The following is a 21,208-nucleotide window of genomic DNA, read 5'->3' on the forward strand; positions in this document are numbered from 1 at the left end:
GTGGGTGAACAGGGAGTACAGGATGGGGCTGAGCATGCATCGTTGTGGGGCCCGTGTTGAGGATCAGCGAAGTAAAGATGTTGTTTCCTATCTTCACTACCTGGGGGCGGCCCGTCAGGAAGTCCAGGACCCAGTTGCACAGAGCGGGGTTCAAACCCAGGGCCTCGAACTTAATGATGAGCTTGGAGGGTACTATGGTGTTGAATGCTGAGCTATAGTCAATGAACAGCATTCTTGCATAGGTATTCCTCTTGTCCAGATGGGATACGGCAGTGCGATGGCGATTGCATCGTCTGTGGATCTATTGGTGCGGTAAGCAAATTGAAGTGGGTCTAGGGTGTCAGGTGAGGTAGAGGTGATATTATCCTTGACTTGTCTCTCAGAAGTGAGTGCTACGGGGCGAGAGTCATTTAGTTCTGTTACTTTTGCTTTCTTGGGTACAGCAACAGTGGTGGACATGTTGAAGCAGGTGAGGACAGCAGACTGGGATAGGGAGAGATTGAATATGTCCGTAAACACTCCAGCCAGCTGGTCTGTGCATGCTCTGAAGACGCGGCTAGGGATGCTGTCTGTGCCGGCAACCTTGCGAGGGTTAACACATTTAAATGTCTTACTCACATTGGTCACAGAGAAGGAGAGCCCACAGTCCTTGGTGGCAGGCGACGTCGGTGGCACTGTGTTGTCCTCAAAGTGGGCGAAGAAGTTGTTTAGCTTGTCCGGAAGCAAGACGTCGGTGTCCGCGACGTGGCTGGTTTTCTCTTTGTAGTCCGTGATTGTCTGTAGACCCTGCCATATTCGTCTCATGTCTGAGCCGTTGAATTGCGACTCCACTTTGTCTCTGTACTGACGTTTTGCCTGTTTGCTTGCCTTACGAAGGGAATAACTACACTGTTTGTATTCAGCCATATTCCCAGTCACCTTGCCATGGTTAAATGCGATGGTTCGCGCTTTCAGTTTTGCGCGAATGCTGCCATCTATCCACGGTTCCTGGTTAGGGTTGGTTTTAATAGTCACAGTGTGTACAACATCTCCTATACACTTCCTGATGAACTCAGTCATGGATCATGTTTGCATATGTACAGTACCTACTCATTCCAGGGTTTTCTTTATTTTTACTATTTTCTATATTGTAGAGATCACAACTTTGAAATACCACATGGAATCATGTAGTAAACAAATCAAAATATATTTTATATTTGAGTGACTTCAAAGTAGACGCCCTTTGCCTTGATGACAGCTTTGCTTACTCTGGGCATTCTCTCAACCAGCTTCATGAGGAAGTCACCTGCAATCCATTTCATTTAACTTGTTAAAAGTTCATTTGTGGAATTTCTTTCCTTAATGCGTTTGATCCAATCAGTTGTGTTGTTACAAGGTAGAGGTGGTATATAGAAGATAGCTCTATTTGGTAAAAGAGTCCATATTATGGCAAAACAGCTCAAATAAGCAAACAGAAGGAACAGTCTGTCATTATTTTAAGACGTAAAGGTCAGTCAATACGGAAAATTTCAAGAACTTTTAAGGTTTCTTCAAGTGCAGTCGCAAAAACCATCAAGTGTTATGATGAAACTGGCTCTCATGAGGACCACCACAAGAAAGGAAGACCCAGCGTTACCTCAGTTGCAGTGGATAAGTTCATTAGAGTTAACTTCACCTCAGATTGCAGCCCATATAAATGCTTCAAGAGTTCAAGTAACAGACACATCTCAACATCCACTGTTCAGAGGAGACTGCGTTAAGCAGGCCTTCATGGTTGAATTGCTGCAAAGAAACCACTATACTAAAGGACACCAATAAGAAGACGAGACTTGCTTGGGCCAAGAAACATGAGCAATGGATATTAGACCGGTGGAAATCTGTCCAAATTGTATATTTTTCGTTCCAACCGCCGTGTCTTTGTGGAACACAGAGTAGGTGAACGGATGATTTCCGTATGTGTGGTTCCCACCATGAAGCATGGAGGAGGAGGTGTGATGGTGCTTTGCTGGAGAGACTGTCTGTGATGTATTTAGAATTCAAGGCATACTTAACCAGCATGGCTACGTCAGCATTCTGTAGCGATACGCCACCCATCTGGTTTGCTCTTAGTGGGACTATCATTTGTTTATCAACAGGACAATTACCCAAAACACACCTATTTGACCAAGAAGGAGAGTGATGGAGTGCTGCATCAGATGACCTGGCCTCCACAATCACCCAACCCCAACCCAATTGAAATGGTTTGGGATGAGATAGACAGGGTGAAGGAAAAGCAGCCAACAAGTGCTCAGCATATGTGTGAACTCCTTCAAGATTGTTGAAAAGCATTCCAGGTCAAGCTTCTTGAGAGAATGCCAAGAGTGTGCAAAGCAGTCATCAAGGCAAAGGGTGGCTACTTTGAAGAATCTCAAATATAAAATATATTTTGATTTGTTTAACACTTTTTGGTTACTACATGATTCCATATGTGTGATTTCATAGTTTTGATGTCTTCACTATTATTAAACAATGTAGAAAATTGTAGAAAATAAAATAAAGAAAAACTTGTTATCAGGGGAACTGTTTTTATTTTATTTTTTATGTTGTACTGTCGCACGCTTTCACATCACTTCAGGGCATGGTACAGTGTCTGTACCTCTCTCTTCTAGCACGCACTGTCACACACCCCCTTTCTGTCTTGTGCACTCTTTCTCTCTCTCTCTCTCTCTCTCTCTCTCTCTCTCTGTCGTTTTCGCCCTCTCTCTTTTCGCTGTTTCTCTTTCTCCCTCCCTTATAAACCCTTGTATAATAGCATCACACAACCATGTTATCTTATTTCTATAATTGCACAACTTTGCTGTGTTAGAAGAAGTTGCCACTGTTGTACTTTAGAGAGAATGTTGTTAAATCCCTGATTTAATGTGTGTATGCACGGTTAGATTTAATAATGGAAAAATTGATGTAATAAATGTATCACTAGCCACTTTTATATGTTTACATACCCTACATTACTCATCTCATATGTATATACTGTACTCTATACCATCCACTGCATCTTGCCTATGCCCTTCTATACCATCACTCATTCATATATTTCTTTATGTGCATATTCTTATTCATTCCTTTACACTTGTGTGTATAAAGTAGTTGTTGTGGAATTGTTAGGTTAGATTACTTGTTAGATATTACTGCATGGTCGGAACTAGAAGCACAAGCATTTCGCTACACTCGCAATAACATCTGCCAACCATGTGTATGTGACAAATAAAATTTGATTTGATTTGATAAGATCCATTGTGACCATAATGGTTTCGTTTACCCAGGAATCCTCTTAGCTAGCAGCTCACTGGATTAGCTAATGTTGTTGTTTCACTCTAACCAGTACAGGCAGGGACCAGACACACTCCACTGCCTGACCTCGTATGCTAGCTAACATTCACTGTTAATACTTGTATTACTTAGGCTGCTAATGTTCAAACAATTACTACCCTAATCAGTTGTGCTTGCATAAAAGATGTAGACTACTTGCAGAATAAGCATTTTGTGCAGGTTGCTTTCCCTTGGATTCAGGGTGCAGTTGAAGGGGTGCAACTTTCACCCCCCCCCACACACACACACATTCTGCATTTTTGTTCCCCCCAGTTTTATCATTGGAATGTGATACAAAACTAGGCAACGGTGTGCTTTAGGACCATGTGGTCCATTTAGGACCCTCCTAGCGGTCGGGTAGGCTGTTTGGAGCGTCTATCTGACTGGATAAAAAAATATATATATACACTGCTCAAAAAAATAAAGGGAACACTTAAACAACACAATGTAACTCCAAGTCAATCACACTTCTGTGAAATCAAACTGTCCATTTAGGAAGCAACACTGATTGACAATAAATTTCACATGCTGTTGTGCAAATGGAATAGACAAAAGGTGGAAATTATAGGCAATTAGCAAGACACCCCCAATAAAGGAGTGATTCTGCAGGTGGTGACCACAGACCACTTCTCAGTTCCTATGCTTCCTGGCTGATGTTTTGGTCACTTTTGAATGCTGGCGGTGCTTTCACTCTAGTGGTAGCATGAGACGGAGTCTACAACCCACACAAGTGGCTCAGGTAGTGCAGCTCATCCAGGATGGCACATCAACGCGAGCTGTGGCAAGAAGGTTTCCTGTGTCTGTCAGCGTAGTGTCCAGAGCATGGAGGCGCTACCGGGAGACAGGCCAGTACATCAGGAGACGTGGAGGAGGCCGTAGGAGGGCAACAACCCAGCAGCAGGACCGCTACCTCCGCCTTTGTGCAAGGAGGAGCACTGCCAGAGCCCTGCAAAATGACCTCCAGCAGGCCACAAATGTGCATGTGTCTGCTCAAACGGTCAGAAACAGACTCCATGAGGGTGGTATGAGGGCCCGACGTCCACAGGTGGGGGTTGTGCTTACAGCCCAACATCGTGCAGGACGTTTGGCATTTGCCAGAGAACACCAAGATTGGCAATTCATCACAGATGAATAAGTCCCATGTGGTTTAGTTGGTTGAACGTGGCGCTTGCAAAGTCAGAGTTGTGGGCTTCGTTTCCCACAGGGGAAAAGTATGAAAATGTATGCACTCACTACTGTAAGTCGCTCTAGATAAGAGCGTCTGCTAAATTACTAAAATGGAAATATAAAAATGTAAATGCATGTTAATGATCAGTGTGGGTGAAACGTTAGTGTGTAAAATGGTTGTAAAAAGTTGTATCTGTGGCCTCTAGGCTAGTGCATAGTGGATGGGTAATGTCATTTATAGAGATTTCAGTGTAGTATGGGTAATGTAGTTTTGTATAGATAAAATATGCTAATAGCCAGTGTGGGTGTAGTATTCTTTTACCACTGCATCCCTCGTCTTCATACATTATGTGCCAATACATTTGTACTGTATAATGAAGGATTGTGGGTAAGTAGTTTCCCCTCCTCTCCCTCTCCCTAGCCAAGGGGACACTAAGAGAAGACACTCTGAGGGTGTTCCTACAGCAGATAGCAGCAGCAATGAGGATCCTCAACAGTAAAGGCATCATCCACCGAGACCTGAAACCACAGAACATCCTGCTGTCATACACCAGCCGCAAGAGATCCAGTATCAACGGCATCCGCATCAAAATAGGTGACTGAACAACCCAGCCCCTCAAACACAACACACACTCAGCTACAACTAAGCTAAACCTTCAAAAAGACAACTATCCCTTTAATTCTGTATATAGTGTTATTTCTGTATATACACAACTTCATAATGTTTATACGATATAAATACTGTTTATACTGTAAATATAGAGATGGCCTATCTATGAACTGTTAGCCATCGTATGATTTGTCTTATTGTGTCACACAAGTGTCATATATCATGTATCAAGATGCACCACAATGACAGCTAGCTAAGGTCATGGTTAGTTGTTTTGAACCTCACAGCTATATTTAGTTTGCACAATGCTATTCCCAGAAGGTGTGGTGACTCATGTTGTGTGTTGAGTGCCCAATTGTCTAGTGTCTGAGAGGCTTGGGAATAGGAGTCGTGACACTGCGATCAATAGTTGTTATTAATAAGACAGACAGACACAGGCAGACAGACTGACTGACTGATGGACTTCTCTCTTTCAGCTGACTTTGGCTTCGCACGATATCTCCAGAGCAACATGATGGCTGCCACGCTGTGTGGCTCCCCCATGTACATGGTGAGTGGATGCGGGTTAGTGTTTGTTGTGTGTGTAAGGGTGTTGTGTCTAAGTCTCTTGTTCTCCTGTGACAACAGCTTTGCTTACTCAGAAACCTGCAACTGGAACGGTCCTTTCAGAGCATGACCTCTAACCTCTGTCCTCTAACCAGGCCCCGGAAGTGATCATGTCTCAGAACTATGACGCCAAGGCAGACATGTGGAGCATTGGGACGGTCGTCTACCAGTGTCTCGTAGGGAAGCCACCTTTCCAGGTAGGATGGAGAGAGGGAGTTGATATGGGGCATCTTTTTTTCATCACACAAAGCAGAATGAAACTGCGAAGAAAATAGCACATGCCTCTGCAAGAAAAATGTCACCCATGGTGTGCATTTATAGTAGTAAACAAACCCCCTGTCACTCTGTGCTCTCGATCTCTCCTTTCTTTCTTTTCTTTTTCTTTCTTTCTTTCTTTCTTTTTTTCTTTCTTTCTTTCTTTCTTTCTTTCTTTTTCTCTCTCTCTCTCGCTCTAGGCCAACAGTCCCCAGGACCTGAGGATGTTCTATGAGAAGAACAAGTCGCTGCTGCCCATGTAGGTGATAGGATATAAGAATGATTAACTATCTGATCGAGGCCATTTAGGCTGAAAAGTCGTGTTTTAACCGGAAGGTGTTGTCTGTGCCTCTATTACCCAGCATCCCGAGGGAGACGTCTCCTCCCCTTGGCAACCTGTTGCTAGGCCTGCTGCAGAGGAACCAGAAGGATAGGATGGACTTCGGTCAGTTCTGACGCCACTTCCCTTCTAGAATGGAAATGATTTAAAACATAATGTTTCTTATCAATCAATTGGATATTACTTCTCTAACATTCACACTTCTGTCTTGTTGTTTCAGATGCATTTTTCAGCCATCCTTTCTTAGATCCACTGTCTGCCATCAAAAAATGTGAGTAGATAGATGAAAACTTCCTTCATCAATAACAGGGAAATACATGTTGTGGTATCATAGCTGTATTGTGAGATGGTGTTGATGTTGAGAACACTTAGGTCTTGTGTGAAAACATGTATTTGTATGTTTTTTCTCCAGCATGTCCTGTTCCAGTACCCAACTGCCCTAGCGCTGTGACCGACATCACCTGTGGCAGCTCGCCCTCTGTTCGCTACAACTCCCCTGCCGTAAGTTCATCCTGACTGCCTATACACCTCATAGTTTCATTCCACAACAAGTGGGTTTATCTGTACCTCAAGGCATGGCACCACACCTCAACACTGAGCACTGAAGAATCCAGACTTTGTACAGTAGCTCTGTGGGAAAACGGACAAACTGAGTTTCCCAGGGATGTACTTTTTCTCTCTGTCCACTGTGATTGCATTATTCTGACAGTCTAGATAGCCCAGTCTGGCTCTAATTGAATTGTACAGCCCAAGCCCTCTCTCACACTGAGATTAATCATCTTGCTTTCTTTCTCTTGCCCTACGCTCCTCACATTCTCACACACACACACACACACACACACACACACACACACACACACACACACACGGTCGTACGCACACACACACCACCTACCCCCACAAACATACACACACCTTTTGCTCACTACAACACACACATACCCCTTCCCTTCTTCAGTCTCTCCCAGACATGCAGACGTTACCTGAGGACTGTCTGTCATCGCCCCCCCTGGGCCCTCCAAACTACCTGCAGCTGTCTAAGGAGTCTGGAGGAAGCACCAGCAGCAAGAACTCTTCCAGCGACACGGACGACTTTGTCCTGGTGCCACACCTCTCCACAGAGTCTTGTGAGTCTGCAGGAACACACACACACACACACACTGAAGACTTGCTACTCCTTATTACACTAATTAGGCCTACTGGCAGCACTTCTCTTACACCAAGCACCTGCTATAAAACACACACACTAAGCACCTGCTATAAAACACACACACTAAGCACCTGCTATAAAACACACGCACTAAGCACCTGCTATAAAACACACACACTAAGCACCTGCTATAAAACACACACACTGAGCACCTGCTATAAAACACACACACTGAGCACCTGCTATAAAACACACACACTGAGCACCTGCTATAAAACACACACACTAAGCACCTGCTATAAAACACACACACTAAGCACCTGCTATAAAACACACACACTGAGCACCTGCTATAAAACACACACACTGAGCACCTGCTATAAAACACACACACTAAGCACCTGCTATAAAACACACACACTAAGCACCTGCTATAAAACACACACACTAAGCACCTGCTATAAAACACACACACTAAGCACCTGCTATAAAACACACACACTAAGCACCTGCTATAAAACACACACACTAAGCACCTGCTCACACTTGACACAGACAGTTGACCAAATAGACACATTTTGAGTGGCGGTATGGGTAGTCAGTTAATTCACTAATGTGGCATGGTTTCTATTCTTGTCTGTTTCGCTCACTTCCCTCTCTCTCCTCTTCCTCAGATGACCAGCCAATGGGAGCAGTGGGGCGTCGGACATCCGCAGAGTGGTGTGGAGGGTGAGTGTAACGTCATCAACTTCAGCTCTAAACATATTGTTGTTGTCTGATTTGGGCCGGCCACCATCTGAAAGGAACATAAACCTTGTCCCTGCACTTCCTCTACATACTAGAGAATACCAGAACACAAAAGAACTCCCAGGAGCACAATATCTAGATGACCTGACCTGGTTCCTCTGTTGACTCCCCTGGGCTTGACCGTGTTGCTCCATGGAAATCGATCATTTTTTCACTGTTGACTTGTTGCATCATAGAAATGTAACCTAAACTCAGAGAGGATTAACAAACAGTCTGTTTGTGTCCCTAAACTGGGATATTTCAGGATATTTCCACTGTCCGACTATTTATGTATTAGATCAATTTGAATTATAGCACATTGGACAGATCTAATAATGGTTGACACAAAACATATGTGTGGTGAAATGATCAACGTTAAAAACAATTAACCAGTCTGATGTGCATGCTGCTATTTCAGCCCCAGATATTGTGTGTGTGTGTGTGTGTGTGTGTGTGTGTGTGTGTGTGTGTGTGTGTGTGTGTGTGTGTGTGTGTGTGTGTGTGTGTGTGTGTGTGTGTGTGTGTGTGTGTGTGCTGTGAATGAGCTCTGCATGAGTAAGTCATTCTGTCTACTCCATATAGACATGTCTATGTAGAATGCTACATAAAACACTCTACATCTCAGTGTGTCTGTCAGTGTGCACAGCTGTGTTTTATACTCCTTAGTCATAAATGACATGCTATTTGTCTCTGAAAGCAATATATCAGTCTTCCATTTCTATGAAGCTATGTCAATGCCTAAATAAGGCATTTTGTTCATGTCAAAATTGTGTAGACGTCTCAGATAAACGGCTACTGTGTATAGGTCAGTTATATCCTGAACCACCCAGACGAGGCAGGCCTGTTGTATGAGAATAGATCTCTTACACACACACAGGAAATCGCTTTGGGCAAATGTGACTGTTGTTGTCGCGGCATCTTAAATGACTGTCACTCACACACACACACATATATTTATATATCACACACACACACACACTGAAAGCAGAGGCACAAACACCACTTCCTTGTCTCATGTGACCCCCACACTCTCTCTGTGTCTGTAAATAGCCTGCAGCAAGACAATGCTCTCCACTGTCATCTATAACTTTCTTTTTATTTTCACTCCCCATGTTCCTCTCCCTGTTTCTCTCTTTGTAAACGGCCTCCAGTAATACTGTTTTCTAGCACTCAGTTTCTCTCTTTGTAAACGGCCTCCAGTAATACTGTTTTCTAGCACTCAGTTTCTCTCTTTGTAAACGGCCTCCAGTAATACTGTTTTCTAGCACTCAGTTTCTCTCTTTGTAAACGGCCTCCAGTAATACTGTTTTCTAGCACTCAGTTTCTCTCTTTGTAAACGGCCTCCAGTAATACTGTTTTCTAGCACTCAGTTTCTCTCTTTGTAAACGGCCTCCAGTAATACTGTTTTCTAGCACTCAGTTTCTCTCTTTGTAAACGGCCTCCAGTAATACTGTTTTCTAGCACTCAGTTTCTCTCTTTGTAAACGGCCTCCAGTAATACTGTTTTCTAGCACTCAGTTTCTCTCTTTGTAAACGGCCTCCAGTAATACTGTTTTCTAGCACTCAGTTTCTCTCTTTGTAAACGGCCTCCAGTAATACTGTTTTCTAGCACTCAGTTTCTCTCTTTGTAAACGGCCTCCAGTAATACTGTTTTCTAGCACTCAGTTTCTCTCTTTGTAAACGGCCTCCAGTAATACTGTTTTCTACCACTGTTTCCATTCCCTCTAACAGTTTTGTAGTCACCCTCATCTATTCCTTAGTTTGTTTCCCCTCATGCTCTCCTCAAACAAATAGCTGTTTTCCTCCTTTCTCACCATCTCTCCATTTTCATCTTTGGGGTGATGGTTTTTCTCTCCCCCTCTTTACCCTGTCTCTTAAAGTGATGCTCCAAAGGTTACAAATTGCAATTCGTAAAATATGTCAATACTTTTTAAGTACTTAAGATCCCGGGCTGCATCTTTAACTCTCTCTCCCTTGCCCCCATTATTCCCCTCTTTGTTCTCTTTCCCTTGGTTCCCTGGTTGTGCTGCAAGGTGGTTAATACTCAGCCTGCCCCTCTGTGACCACTCTCTATTGTGGATGAGGTAAGGTGAGGAGCTAGTCTGAGTGCCAGAGAGTCATTCTCTATTCCTGGAGGATCCCACCCCTCAGTCAGCTCACCTCCCACTGTCAATTGTTTTTCCCCTGTGCTCTGTCTGTCCTTAATCGATTCCTGAGCCAGGGAATGAGAGGGGGAGGGAGGGAGATGGGAGTGCAGAGAAACAGAGCCATTACTAAGGATGAATATGGAGAAAAGAAAGAAGGGAGGGAGGTAAGTAGAAAGAGAGAACAGCTGCCCAAGATGAATTAGAGAGCAACGAGCAGACACAAAGCAAATAGAAAAAGGGGAGAGTATTTAGAGTGAGAGGGTGCACACAGAGGAGGAGAGGGAAAAGACAGTGCTGTGTTTCCATTCCCCTCTGGGTAGATGCAGTAAAGACAAACGGGTCAACAGTAAAGCAACACTGACTTACAAACTGCCTTTTGTTAGGGAGAGCACCCTGTGTAGCTCCAATGTCCCAATTAGCTTCTGTTAGAACACAACAGATTTGAACCTGCTCTGGGGATAAATGAATGTGTTAAACTGAATGACTGCATGGGGTAATACAGTGTATTGAGGTTAGAGAATAAACCACAGGAATAGTTGGTTTGTTTTCCCTTTCTAAATGCCACTGATTAACCTTTTATGGCCCTTTTTAGTTTTGGTTGAAATCCAATTTTATTTGTCACATGCACTGAATACAACCTTACAGTGAAATGCGTACTTACAAGCCCTTAACCAACAATGCAGTTCTAAGAAAAGAAAAAATATATAAAAAGTAACACAATAGAATTATAATAACGAGCTTATGTACACGGGGTACCGGTACACTGTCAATGTGCGGCGGTACAGGATAGAGTGACTATGCACATGTAAAGTGACTATGCATAGATAATAACAGAGTAGAAGCAGTGTAAAAAAATAAAAGGGCAGGGGGTCAATTTAAATAGTCTGGGTAGCCATTTGATTAATTGTTCAGGAGTCTTATGGCTTGGGGGTAGAAGCTGTTAAGAAGCCTTTTGGACATAGACTTGGCGCTCTGGTACCATTTGCCGTGCGGTAGCAGAGAGAACAGTCTATGACTTGGGTGACTGGCGTCTTTGACAATTATTTGGGCCTTCCTCTGACACCGCCTGGTATAGAGGTCCTGGATGGCAGGAAGCTTGGCCCCAGTGATGTACTGGGCCATACGCACTACCCTCTGTAGTGCCTTGCGCTCGGATGCAGAACAATTGCCATACCAGGCAGTGATGCAACTGGTCAGGATGCTCTCAATGGTGCAGCTGTGGAACTTTTTGAGGATCTGGGGACAATGTCAAATCTTTTCAGTCTCCTGAATAGGCGTTGTCGTGCCCTCTTCACGACTGTCTTGGTGTGTTTGGACCATGAAAGTTTGTTGGTGAGGGAGAGGTTGTTGTCCTGGCACCACTGCCTGGTCTCTGACCTCCTCCCTATATGCTGACTCATTGTTGGAACTTGAAGGGCGATTGTGTCTAATCGAAAGCTATGTCAATGTATGTCTTGTTGTAAAATGTGTTTATTTGCTTCTCGGAGTGGAAAGCAAACAAAGGAACCCCTCTGTGTCTTTGTCTGTATGTTGCTGCTGTACAGAATAGACGGGTGGTCGCGTGCCTCACGTGTATCCCTCAGTCTATTCCCATGTCTCTGGTCTACACCCTCCCCCGTTAATCATCTTATTACATAATGCTGCTAGGCTGAATCTGTCCTGTTCTATAACATTTATATTCCTCCCCCTTCCTCTCTTTCCCCTTTTCATTCTAAACCCAAGTGAACCCCCTATGGTTGACCCGTGTATGACTGTTGTTCAGGGAACATTTTGTACCAATCGAATAACAAAGGAATGCAAATTTGCCTGGCTTTTTCCCCTCCTGTCCCTCTGTGTCTGATAGAAAGGAGGAGGGCTCAGCACGTGCTATTGGCTGAGCCCACAAACCACAGTTTCTTCAGGCCCGCCCATAACTCCTCCTCTTGGCACAGACGGCTCCCGACTGATTGGGCAGATACGCGTGGGTTTACACAACAGCCCTGCCCCCTCTGGGTTGGGCCAGCCCCCTTACAGCAGGACTGAAGTTTAGTTCCTCATCCAGCCTCAGTTGAAAATGCCATATGTGTAGAAGTAAACAAAGAACTCAGAGACATAGCCTAGTTAGAAACTTTGAGTCAGCCTAGAGTTTCATTTAGTCCAACTGTTGCGCTCTCCACGTTCTATTTATACAAATGTCGTCTCGGTAGGACTGAAGTATTTTTTAACATAGAGTTCTGTGGGTGTTGACATTCCTGAACAGATGGTGCAGTTTTGGCAGAACTAGCAGACAGACTGGCTAACGGGCCTGCTCTTCCCACTTCACCCTTCCAGGCAGCCACAGACCACCGGACAGACCCCCATGGTGTCCCCCCGGGCAGAGACCACCCCCATCCCTGTGCCCACCCAGGTGCGGAACTACCAGCGCATCAAGCAGAACCTCTCCAACAGCCCCACCACTACGCTTTACAGCTCCCCCAGGTAAGAGACACTGTCTGGAGAAAAGGGCATCGGTACAATTTGCCGTCCGGTAGCAGAGAGAACAGTCAATGGCTTGGGTGGCTTTAGGGCCTTCCTCTGACACTGGTATAGAGGTCCTGGATGGCAAGGAGCTGGGCCTCAGTGATGTACTGGTCCATATAGCGTTTTGAGGTGCCCATGTCCTGGGTGGTTCTCGAAGTACAACTGTCATGGTTAAGAATTTTTTTGTCTTGTGGGTGCATACAGTCCTCACACCTGGCTGATCAGAGACTAGTCTTTCATGTTGTTGGATTTCTAATGACTAACCTTTGGGTGGGAACAGGAAAATTCACCTACAACTGTCAGTTATTGCATCAGGTAAAGTTTCACTAAGTTTCATCAGTTTAGTCAGTGGATATTGCTTGTTATATTGTGGTGTGATGGGGGGAGTGTTTCAAGACATAGAAAGGGAGGGAATAGGAGGAGGTTTTGAATCTCCTTTAGAGGCAAATTAGTTTTATTGTTGTGCTTCTTGACTGTTGTGAGATAAGAACATTGCCACAGGGATTAGTATAGTGTTCCTGTGGTGCTTTTCCAAGCAGCCAGGGTTTTATGTTAATGTAGGCTCTACTATTATTGTGTTTCCATCAGGACTGTGACACTAAAGACTTGTGGCAAGCAGAATCAACAACATCATCAAGACTGTTGCTTTGCGAGAAGGTGTTAACGTTCAAAGTTAGCCATTGTTATGTAAATTCAAGCTGAAAAGTACCCAGGGCCTTGCCTTGGCTACAAGTTAGAGCAAGTCCACCGGAGCCCAATGAGACATGGGTGCTGGCCCGCATAGAAGGAAACAGAAAAGTGAGACTTTAGGGGAAAACACTGGGGTAAATCCACAATGGGAATGCGGTACTGGAGTAGCCTAGCTCCACAGTGAACCCTCCGCCCCCTACCTACCCTCACCACAGGGCCCCAAAGCCTGGGCAGTGGGTACGGAGTAGCCAGCCTCCCCCGACTGCTGCCCCTTTTCCCTTGGCCCTGGGTCTTACTCTAAGGAGGATTAAGCTCTCTGTCATAGACCGACTACCCTGTCGTTGACCGTTTCTGGCTAGTTAACGAGTTAGCGTTTAGCGCCGGTTCTTTAAGTTCAAGAAGAGATGAATGCAGAGAGCTAGCACAGCAGGCTAGCAGACAGACACTGCAGACATCTCAGGGGAAGACTGGCTTCCATATGTGCCCGCCTGCTGCCTACTTTTTCTCTGTCAGACATATTTATTTTGAAACTCCAGAAAGCTCAAGAGAGGAAGTGAGGCAGAAAGAGAGAGAGTGGAAGAGTACTCGCTGTCAGCACAACAGTTGCTTAACCAATGTTCCGACATGCTTGTTTTTTCGCGAGGGTAGGCTAACAGCCGTGTTTGAAGTGCTTGCAGCGTGACAGGGTGGTCTTGGCAGCAAACTGACGGTCGCTGAATAACTCCGGAAGTTGAAATTAGAGCCAAGTGAAAAAAGGCAACTGTTAGACACTGAGCTGAGGGAATAGAATCTAGCTAAGCTCATTGCCAAAAGTTCATGTTTTCAGATGTTTTAGAAAGGTTATTCAAGTGTTATTTGATGATAACATGAAGGATAGTGGTTGGAAACTAGAGCATCGCTGTAACTTAAAAGGGGGTTCATGAACTGTAGGTGGTGTTGGTTCTGGTGGACTAATAATGAATGTGTATAACATTTTTGTTATGTATGTATTGTATATTTGTGATATCTAAACCTCCATTGTTTGTGCTTGTGGTCTATGCAGGTCTGGTACAGTGAGGCGGTCCAACACCAGTCCCATGGGTTTCCCTAAGGTTGGCTCTGGGTCCGCCAGCTCTGCAGACTGCAGCCCTCAGATGACAGGCAGACGTCTCTCTATAGGCAGCTCCCGCCCATACTCGCCTTCACCTCTGGGTAAGGACATGCCCCAACATGTCCCCATCTCATATCATTCAACAGGCCTGGCATCATAATCCTCTTACATTGAAACCTTCTGTTGACATCGAATGCAACACTGCATTAATATGTCTGTGTGTGTTTCTCTTCAAGTGGGCACAATCCCAGAGCAGCTGGGTCACTGTTGCTGTGGACACACTAAGGGCCACGAGTCCCGCAGCCGCAGCTCCTCAGGAGGTGAGTTCAGTAGACAGACAGACCGATAGAACAAGGTTGGGTTTCCCAAAAACATCGTAGCACTAAGATCTTCATTCATAAATGGACAAAATATGATCTTAGTGCTCTTGGGAAACCCACCATAGGATGATTTTTAAAGAGCGACAGACAAGGGCAGCTACAGAAGTGTTTACATGTTCTTCCCTCTCTCCCCTCCCCCGAGGTGGATGTTTATGATTGACAAAAGCCATGAGTCAGGTTTTATTTTAAATAACAGGTATTCCATTAACACTCTGGATACAATACAGACTTGATGATCTGCTAAAGAAGAAACCAATACAGACTTGATGATCTGCTAAAGAAGAAACCAATACAGACTTGATGATCTGCTAAAGAAGAAACCAGAAGTTTCCGGGGTCTTTTTGAACTTCTCAGCAGCAATTCTGTGAATGAACAAGAGGCTCATAAAAACATTAACCTAGTGGCCCTTCAATGCTGCTATTTTTGACTTGGTTACAGTGGAAAAATACACATTTCAAAACTGTAGAGCCATCTAGTGGTGAATTGTACATCTTCTCTAGATCAGTATGGGCCAACTCCACTGACACTATACTAACACTAATGTAACTGATGAAACTTAAACTTTTACATTAAGTGATAAATTACTTGTATGAATGACTGTGTTTCCTTTAGGTTCTCCAGTGCCGTCGTCCCAGTTACTGGGGGCTCGCCTTCAGAGTGCCCCCACCCTGACCGAGGTCTACCAGACCAGACAGAAACTCCACAAGCAGCTGTCAGACCCCATCCAGCCCTCCACCTCCAACTACCCCCCCAGCCACTCCCCTCATCTGGGTCGCCCTGGCAATCTGGGCACCTCCCCCACCAAACACCTGGGCTCCTCTCCCCGCTCCTCTGATTGGCTGACAAAGTCACCGCTGCCCACCATCATTGGCTCCCCCACCAAGGTCGGTTAAGTTGATAACCATTTTGGCATATTATAATGATAAGCCCAATTCTGTTTTGCTACAGTCCTACTTACCACAACCTTGGAGTGAGTATTCCCAGTAACTGTTGACCTCGATGTCCCTGTTCAGCCCATCTCGGCCCCATTCAAGATCCCTAAGACGCAGGCGTCCTGTAACCTGATGGCCCTGGCAGACAGTCCCACACCCACTAAGACCCTGGCGGACTCACGGGACATCTGTGCCCACCACTGCACCCCCTATCCCAGTGGGCGCCAGTCTGCCCCTGAGGCCAGTAGGACCACCTTTGGCAGGTAATGTGAGCACTATGGTCTTTCTCTTTCTGTGTGGGTAATATACACTACATGACCAAATGTATGTGGACAGCTGCTCGTTGAACATCTCATTCCAAAATCATGGGCGTTAATATGGAGTTGCTCCCCCCTTTGCTGCTATAACAGCCTACCCTCTTCTGAGAAGGCTTTACAGTAGATGTTGGAATTAGAGGTTGACCGATTTATGATTTTTCAATGCCGATACCGATTATTGGAGAACCAAAATAAGCCGATACCGATAAATCGGCCAATTTTTATATATATATATATATATATATATATATATATATATATATATATTTGTAATAATGACAATTACAACAATACTGAATGAACAATGAAAATAAAATAATACATACATAAAATCTATTTAGTCTCAAATAAATAATGAAACATGCTCAATTTGGTTTAAATAATGCAAAAACAAAGTGTTGGAGAAGAAAGTAAAAGTGCAATATGTGCCATGTAAAAAAGCTAACGTTTAAGTTTCTTGCTCAGAACATGAGAACATATGAAAGCTGGTGGTTCAATATTCCCAGTTCTTCAATATTCCCAGTTAAGAAGTTTTAGGTTGTAGTTATTATAGGAATTATGACGTGGCGACTATTTCTCTCTATACCATTTGTATTTCATATACCTTTGACTATTGGATGTTCTAATAGGCACTTTAGTACTGCCAGCCTAATCTCAGGAGTTGATAGGTTTGAAGTCATAAACAGCGTGTGAATCAAGCATTGCTATGAGCTGCTGGCAAACGCAGTAAAGTTTGAATGAATGCTTACGAGCCTGCCTCCGCCTACAACCGCTCAGTCAGACTGCTCTATCAAATATCAAATCACAGACTTAATTATAATATAATAAACACAGAAATAGGAGCCTTTGGTCATTAATATGGTCAAATCAGGAAACTATCATTTCAAAAACAAAACGTTTATTCTTTCAGTGAAATACGGAACCGTTCCGTATTTTATCGACCGGGTGGCAACCCTAAGTCTAAATATTTCTGTTACATTGCACAACCGTCAATGTTATGTCATAATTATGTAAAATTCTGGCTAATTAGTTCGCAACGAGCCAGGCGGCCCAAACTGTTGCATATACCCTGACTCTGCGTGCAATGAACGCAAGCGAAGTGGCACAATTTTCCTAGTTAATATTGCCTGCTAACATGAATTTCTTTTAACTAAATATGCAGGCTTAAAAAATATACTTCTGTGTATTGATTTTAAGAAAGACATTGATCTTTATGGTTAGGTACATTCAAGCAACGATTGTGCTTTTTTTCGCGAATGCGCTTTTGTTAAATCATCCCCCGTTTGGCGAAGTAGGCTGTGATTCGATGATAAATTAACCGGCACCGCATTGATTATATGCAACGCAGGACAAGCTAGTTAACCTTTCTAGGACACACGTTCCGCTAGCGGAACCCCTGACAACATTCCGCTGAAAAGGCAGCGCGGGAAATTCAAAAATATTTTTTAGAAATATGTACCTTTCACACATTAACCTTTCTAGGACACACGTTCCGCTAGCGGAACCCCCCCCCCCCAACATTCCGCTTAAAGGGCGCGCGAAATTCAAAAATATTTTAGAAATATGTAACTTTCACACATTAACAAGTCCAATACAGCAAATGAAAGATAAACATCTTGTTAATCTACCCATCGTGTCCGATAAAATAAAAAATAAAAATATATATGTTTTACAGCGAAAACACAACATATATTTATGTTAGATCACCACCAAATCCAAAAAGCCATTTTTCCCAGCCAAAGATAGTCACACAAAAGCAGAAATAGAGATGAAATTAATCACTAACCTTCGATTATCTTCATCAGATGACACTCATAGGACATCATGTTACACAATACATTTATGTTTTGTTCGATAATGTGCATATTTATATCCACAAATCTCGGTTTACATTGGCGCCATGTTCAGAAATGCCTCCAAAATATCCGGAGTAATTACAGAGAGCCACGTCAAATAACAGAAATAATCATCATAAACTTTGATGAAAGATACATGTTTTACATATAATTAAAGATACACTGGTTCTTAATGCAACCGCTGTGTCAGATTTCCAAAAAACTTTACGGAAAAAGCACACCATACAATAATCTGAGACGGCGCTCAGATAGAAATAACATTTCTCCGCCATGTTGGAGTCAACAGAAATAGGAAATTACATCATAAATATTCCCTTACATTCATCAGAATGCACTCCCAGGAATCCTAGTTCCACAATAAATTGTTGTTTTGTTTGATAATGTCTATTATTTATGTCCAAGTAGCTACTTTCGTTAGCACGTTTAGTACACATATTCAAACGCTCGCGCAGATCCAGGCGAACGTCGGACAAAAACTTCAAAAAGTTATATTACAAGTCGAATAAACTGGTCAAACTTAGTAGAGAATCAATCTTCAGGATGTTGTTATCATATATATCCAATAACGTTCCAACCGGAGTATTTCTTTGTGTCTATAGAAGTAATGGAACGCAAGTCGATATCATGTGGAATGGACCAGGACCTGGCACTCTGCCAGACCACTGACTCAAACAGCTCCCATCCGGCTCAACATCACAGTAGAAGCTTCATTCAACGTTCTACAGACTGTTGACATCTAGTGGAAGGCGTAGGAAGTGCAAACAGATCCATATCCCACTGGGATTTCAATAGGCGATGAGTTGAAAATCGACCAGCCTCAGAATTCTCACTTCCTGTTTGGATTTTTTCTCAGGTTTTTGCCTGACATATGAGTTCTGTTTTACTCACAGACATCATTCAAACAGTTTTAGAAACTTCAGAGTGTTTTATATCCAATAGTAATAATAATATGCATATATTAGCATCTGGGACAGAGTAGGAGGCAGTTCACTCTGGGCACGATATTCATCCAAAGTGAAAATGCTGCCCCCTATCCCTAAAAAGTTAACCTAGTAAAATCATCAACCATGTGTAGTTAACTAGTGATTATGTGAAGATTGATTGTTTTTTTTTAAGATCAGTTTAACGCTAGCTAGCAACTTACCTTGGCTCCTTGCTGCACTCGCGTAACAGGTGGTCAGCCTGCCAGGCAATTTCCTCATGGAATGCAATTTAATCGGCCATAATCGGCGTCCAAAAATGCCGATTACCGATTTATGAAAACTTGAAATCGGTTAATCGACCGATTAATCGGTCGACCTCTAGTTGGAATATTGCTGTGGGGACTTGCTTCCATTCAGCCACAAGCATTAGTGAGGTCGGGCACTGATATTGGGCGATTAGGCCTGGCTCGCAGTCGGCATTCCAATTCATCCCAAAGGTGTTCGATGGGGTTGAGGTCAGGGCTCTGTGCAGGCCAGTCAAGTTCTTCCACACCGATCTTGACAAACCATTTCTGTATGGACCTCGCTTTGTGCACGAGGCCATTGTCATGCTGAAACAGGAAAGGGCCTTCCCCAAACTGTTGCCACAAAGTTGGAAGCACAGAATTGTCTAGAATGTCATTGTATGCTGTAGTGTTAAGATTTCCCTTCACTGGAACTAAGGGGCCTAGCCCAAACCATGAAAAACAGCCCCAGACTATTATTAGTCCATCTGACTGCCAGATGGTGAAGCGTGATTCATCACTCCAGAGAACGCGTTTCCACTGCTCCAGAGGCCAATGACAGCGAGCTTTACACCACTACAGCCAACTCTTGGCATTGTGCATGGTGATCTTAGGCTTGTGTGCAGCTACTTGGCCATGGAAACCCATTTCATGAAGCTCCCGACAAACAGTTATAATGCTGACGTTGCTTCCAGAGGCAGTTTTGAACTCTGTAGTGAGTGTTGCAACCGAGGATAGACAATTTTTACGAGCTTCAGCACTCGGCGGTCCCATTCTGTGAGCTTGTGTGGCCTACCACTTCGCAGCTGAGCCTTGTTGCTCCCAGACATTTCCACTTCACAATTACAGAACTTACAGTTGACCGGGGGAGCTCTAGCAGGGCAGGAATTTGACAAACTGACTTGTTGGAAAGGTGGCATCCTATGACGGTGCCACATCGAAAGTCACTGAGCTCTTCAGTAAGGCCATTCTACGGCCAATGTTTGGCTATGGAGATTGCATGGCTGTGTGCTCGATTTTATAAACCTTTCAGCAACGGCGGTGTGGCTGAAATAGCCGAATACACTAATTTGAAGCGGTGTCCACACACTTTTGTATATATAGTGTATCTCTTGCTCATCTCAATGTGTTCTGCATGTATTTCTCTCCCCAGGTCTGTCAGTACTGGCCGTCTGTCTGAACAGCCAATCAGAATCACTCTAGGGGGACAGCCCTACCAGGGAAGCACGGACAGCCTCAACACAGAGCGGCCCATGGATACAGGTAAATAAACACACACTGACACACACACTGTCCTAGTTTGTCCTCACCGGTATAATTAATGGAACAGATGTTTGTACCGTTAATTAGAAAACAGCTGGAGTTTAGTAAGAAATAACCTAGCTAGTAGACTGACCTGTACAACAATGGTTTAGTAGATGACACTTGTCATTGTCCCAAGAACAACACAAATACAAAGACTCACCAGTCTTTTTGCTTCATGGCTTCTCGCCCTGCATGAACTGCTTGGATTGGCTGCTCTGACAGGCACTTCCTGTGAGAGCTTGATTGGCTTAGTGTGAATGACCGCCCCCTCCCTCCCTAGCCCCGGCAGGACCGTTTGGGCTGGCTCAGCTTCAGGGCGGGGCGGCGAGTCCCCGGACCGTTCTCTTCACCGTGGGCTCGCCCCCCAACAGCAGCACCCCCCCTACCTGCAGCCACCTGGGCACCCGGCCGCGAACCACCTCAGGTGAGACCGCTCATTGCGTCAGCGGCTAACCTGCTAGGCTAACCATTTGCTAAACCCCTCTTCCCAAGGCTACACCCTCCGAGGTAACCTGCTAACGCTAATTTCTATGACCACTCAATGT

At 44.2% G+C, this 21,208-nt stretch overlaps 1 protein-coding gene across 3 annotated transcripts in view; it reads left to right on the forward strand.

Moving 5' to 3' along the window:
* The window catches only part of LOC139549287 (serine/threonine-protein kinase ULK2-like), an 80,033-nt gene that overhangs the window by 53,996 nt on the left and 4,829 nt on the right, over positions 1-21,208 (forward strand). For 2 of the 3 annotated variants that reach the window (XM_071359577.1, XM_071359575.1), the window contains exons 6-21: positions 4,916-5,089; positions 5,581-5,654; positions 5,806-5,907; positions 6,166-6,224; positions 6,328-6,410; positions 6,526-6,576; positions 6,718-6,806; positions 7,264-7,432; positions 8,130-8,184; positions 12,698-12,844; positions 14,619-14,767; positions 14,903-14,986; positions 15,659-15,930; positions 16,060-16,241; positions 20,512-20,621; positions 20,944-21,087. In XM_071359577.1, coding sequence (XP_071215678.1) covers positions 4,916-5,089; positions 5,581-5,654; positions 5,806-5,907; positions 6,166-6,224; positions 6,328-6,410; positions 6,526-6,576; positions 6,718-6,806; positions 7,264-7,432; positions 8,130-8,184; positions 12,698-12,844; positions 14,619-14,767; positions 14,903-14,986; positions 15,659-15,930; positions 16,060-16,241; positions 20,512-20,621; positions 20,944-21,087 — 1,944 coding nt within the window. The remainder of the gene's footprint in view (positions 1-4,915; positions 5,090-5,580; positions 5,655-5,805; positions 5,908-6,165; positions 6,225-6,327; positions 6,411-6,525; positions 6,577-6,717; positions 6,807-7,263; positions 7,433-8,129; positions 8,185-12,697; positions 12,845-14,618; positions 14,768-14,902; positions 14,987-15,658; positions 15,931-16,059; positions 16,242-20,511; positions 20,622-20,943; positions 21,088-21,208) is intronic. The other variant, XM_071359576.1, reaches the window with a different exon arrangement.

The sequence above is a fragment of the Salvelinus alpinus genome, chromosome 22 (assembly GCF_045679555.1).
Source record: "Salvelinus alpinus chromosome 22, SLU_Salpinus.1, whole genome shotgun sequence".
Classification (NCBI taxonomy): domain Eukaryota; kingdom Metazoa; phylum Chordata; class Actinopteri; order Salmoniformes; family Salmonidae; genus Salvelinus; species Salvelinus alpinus.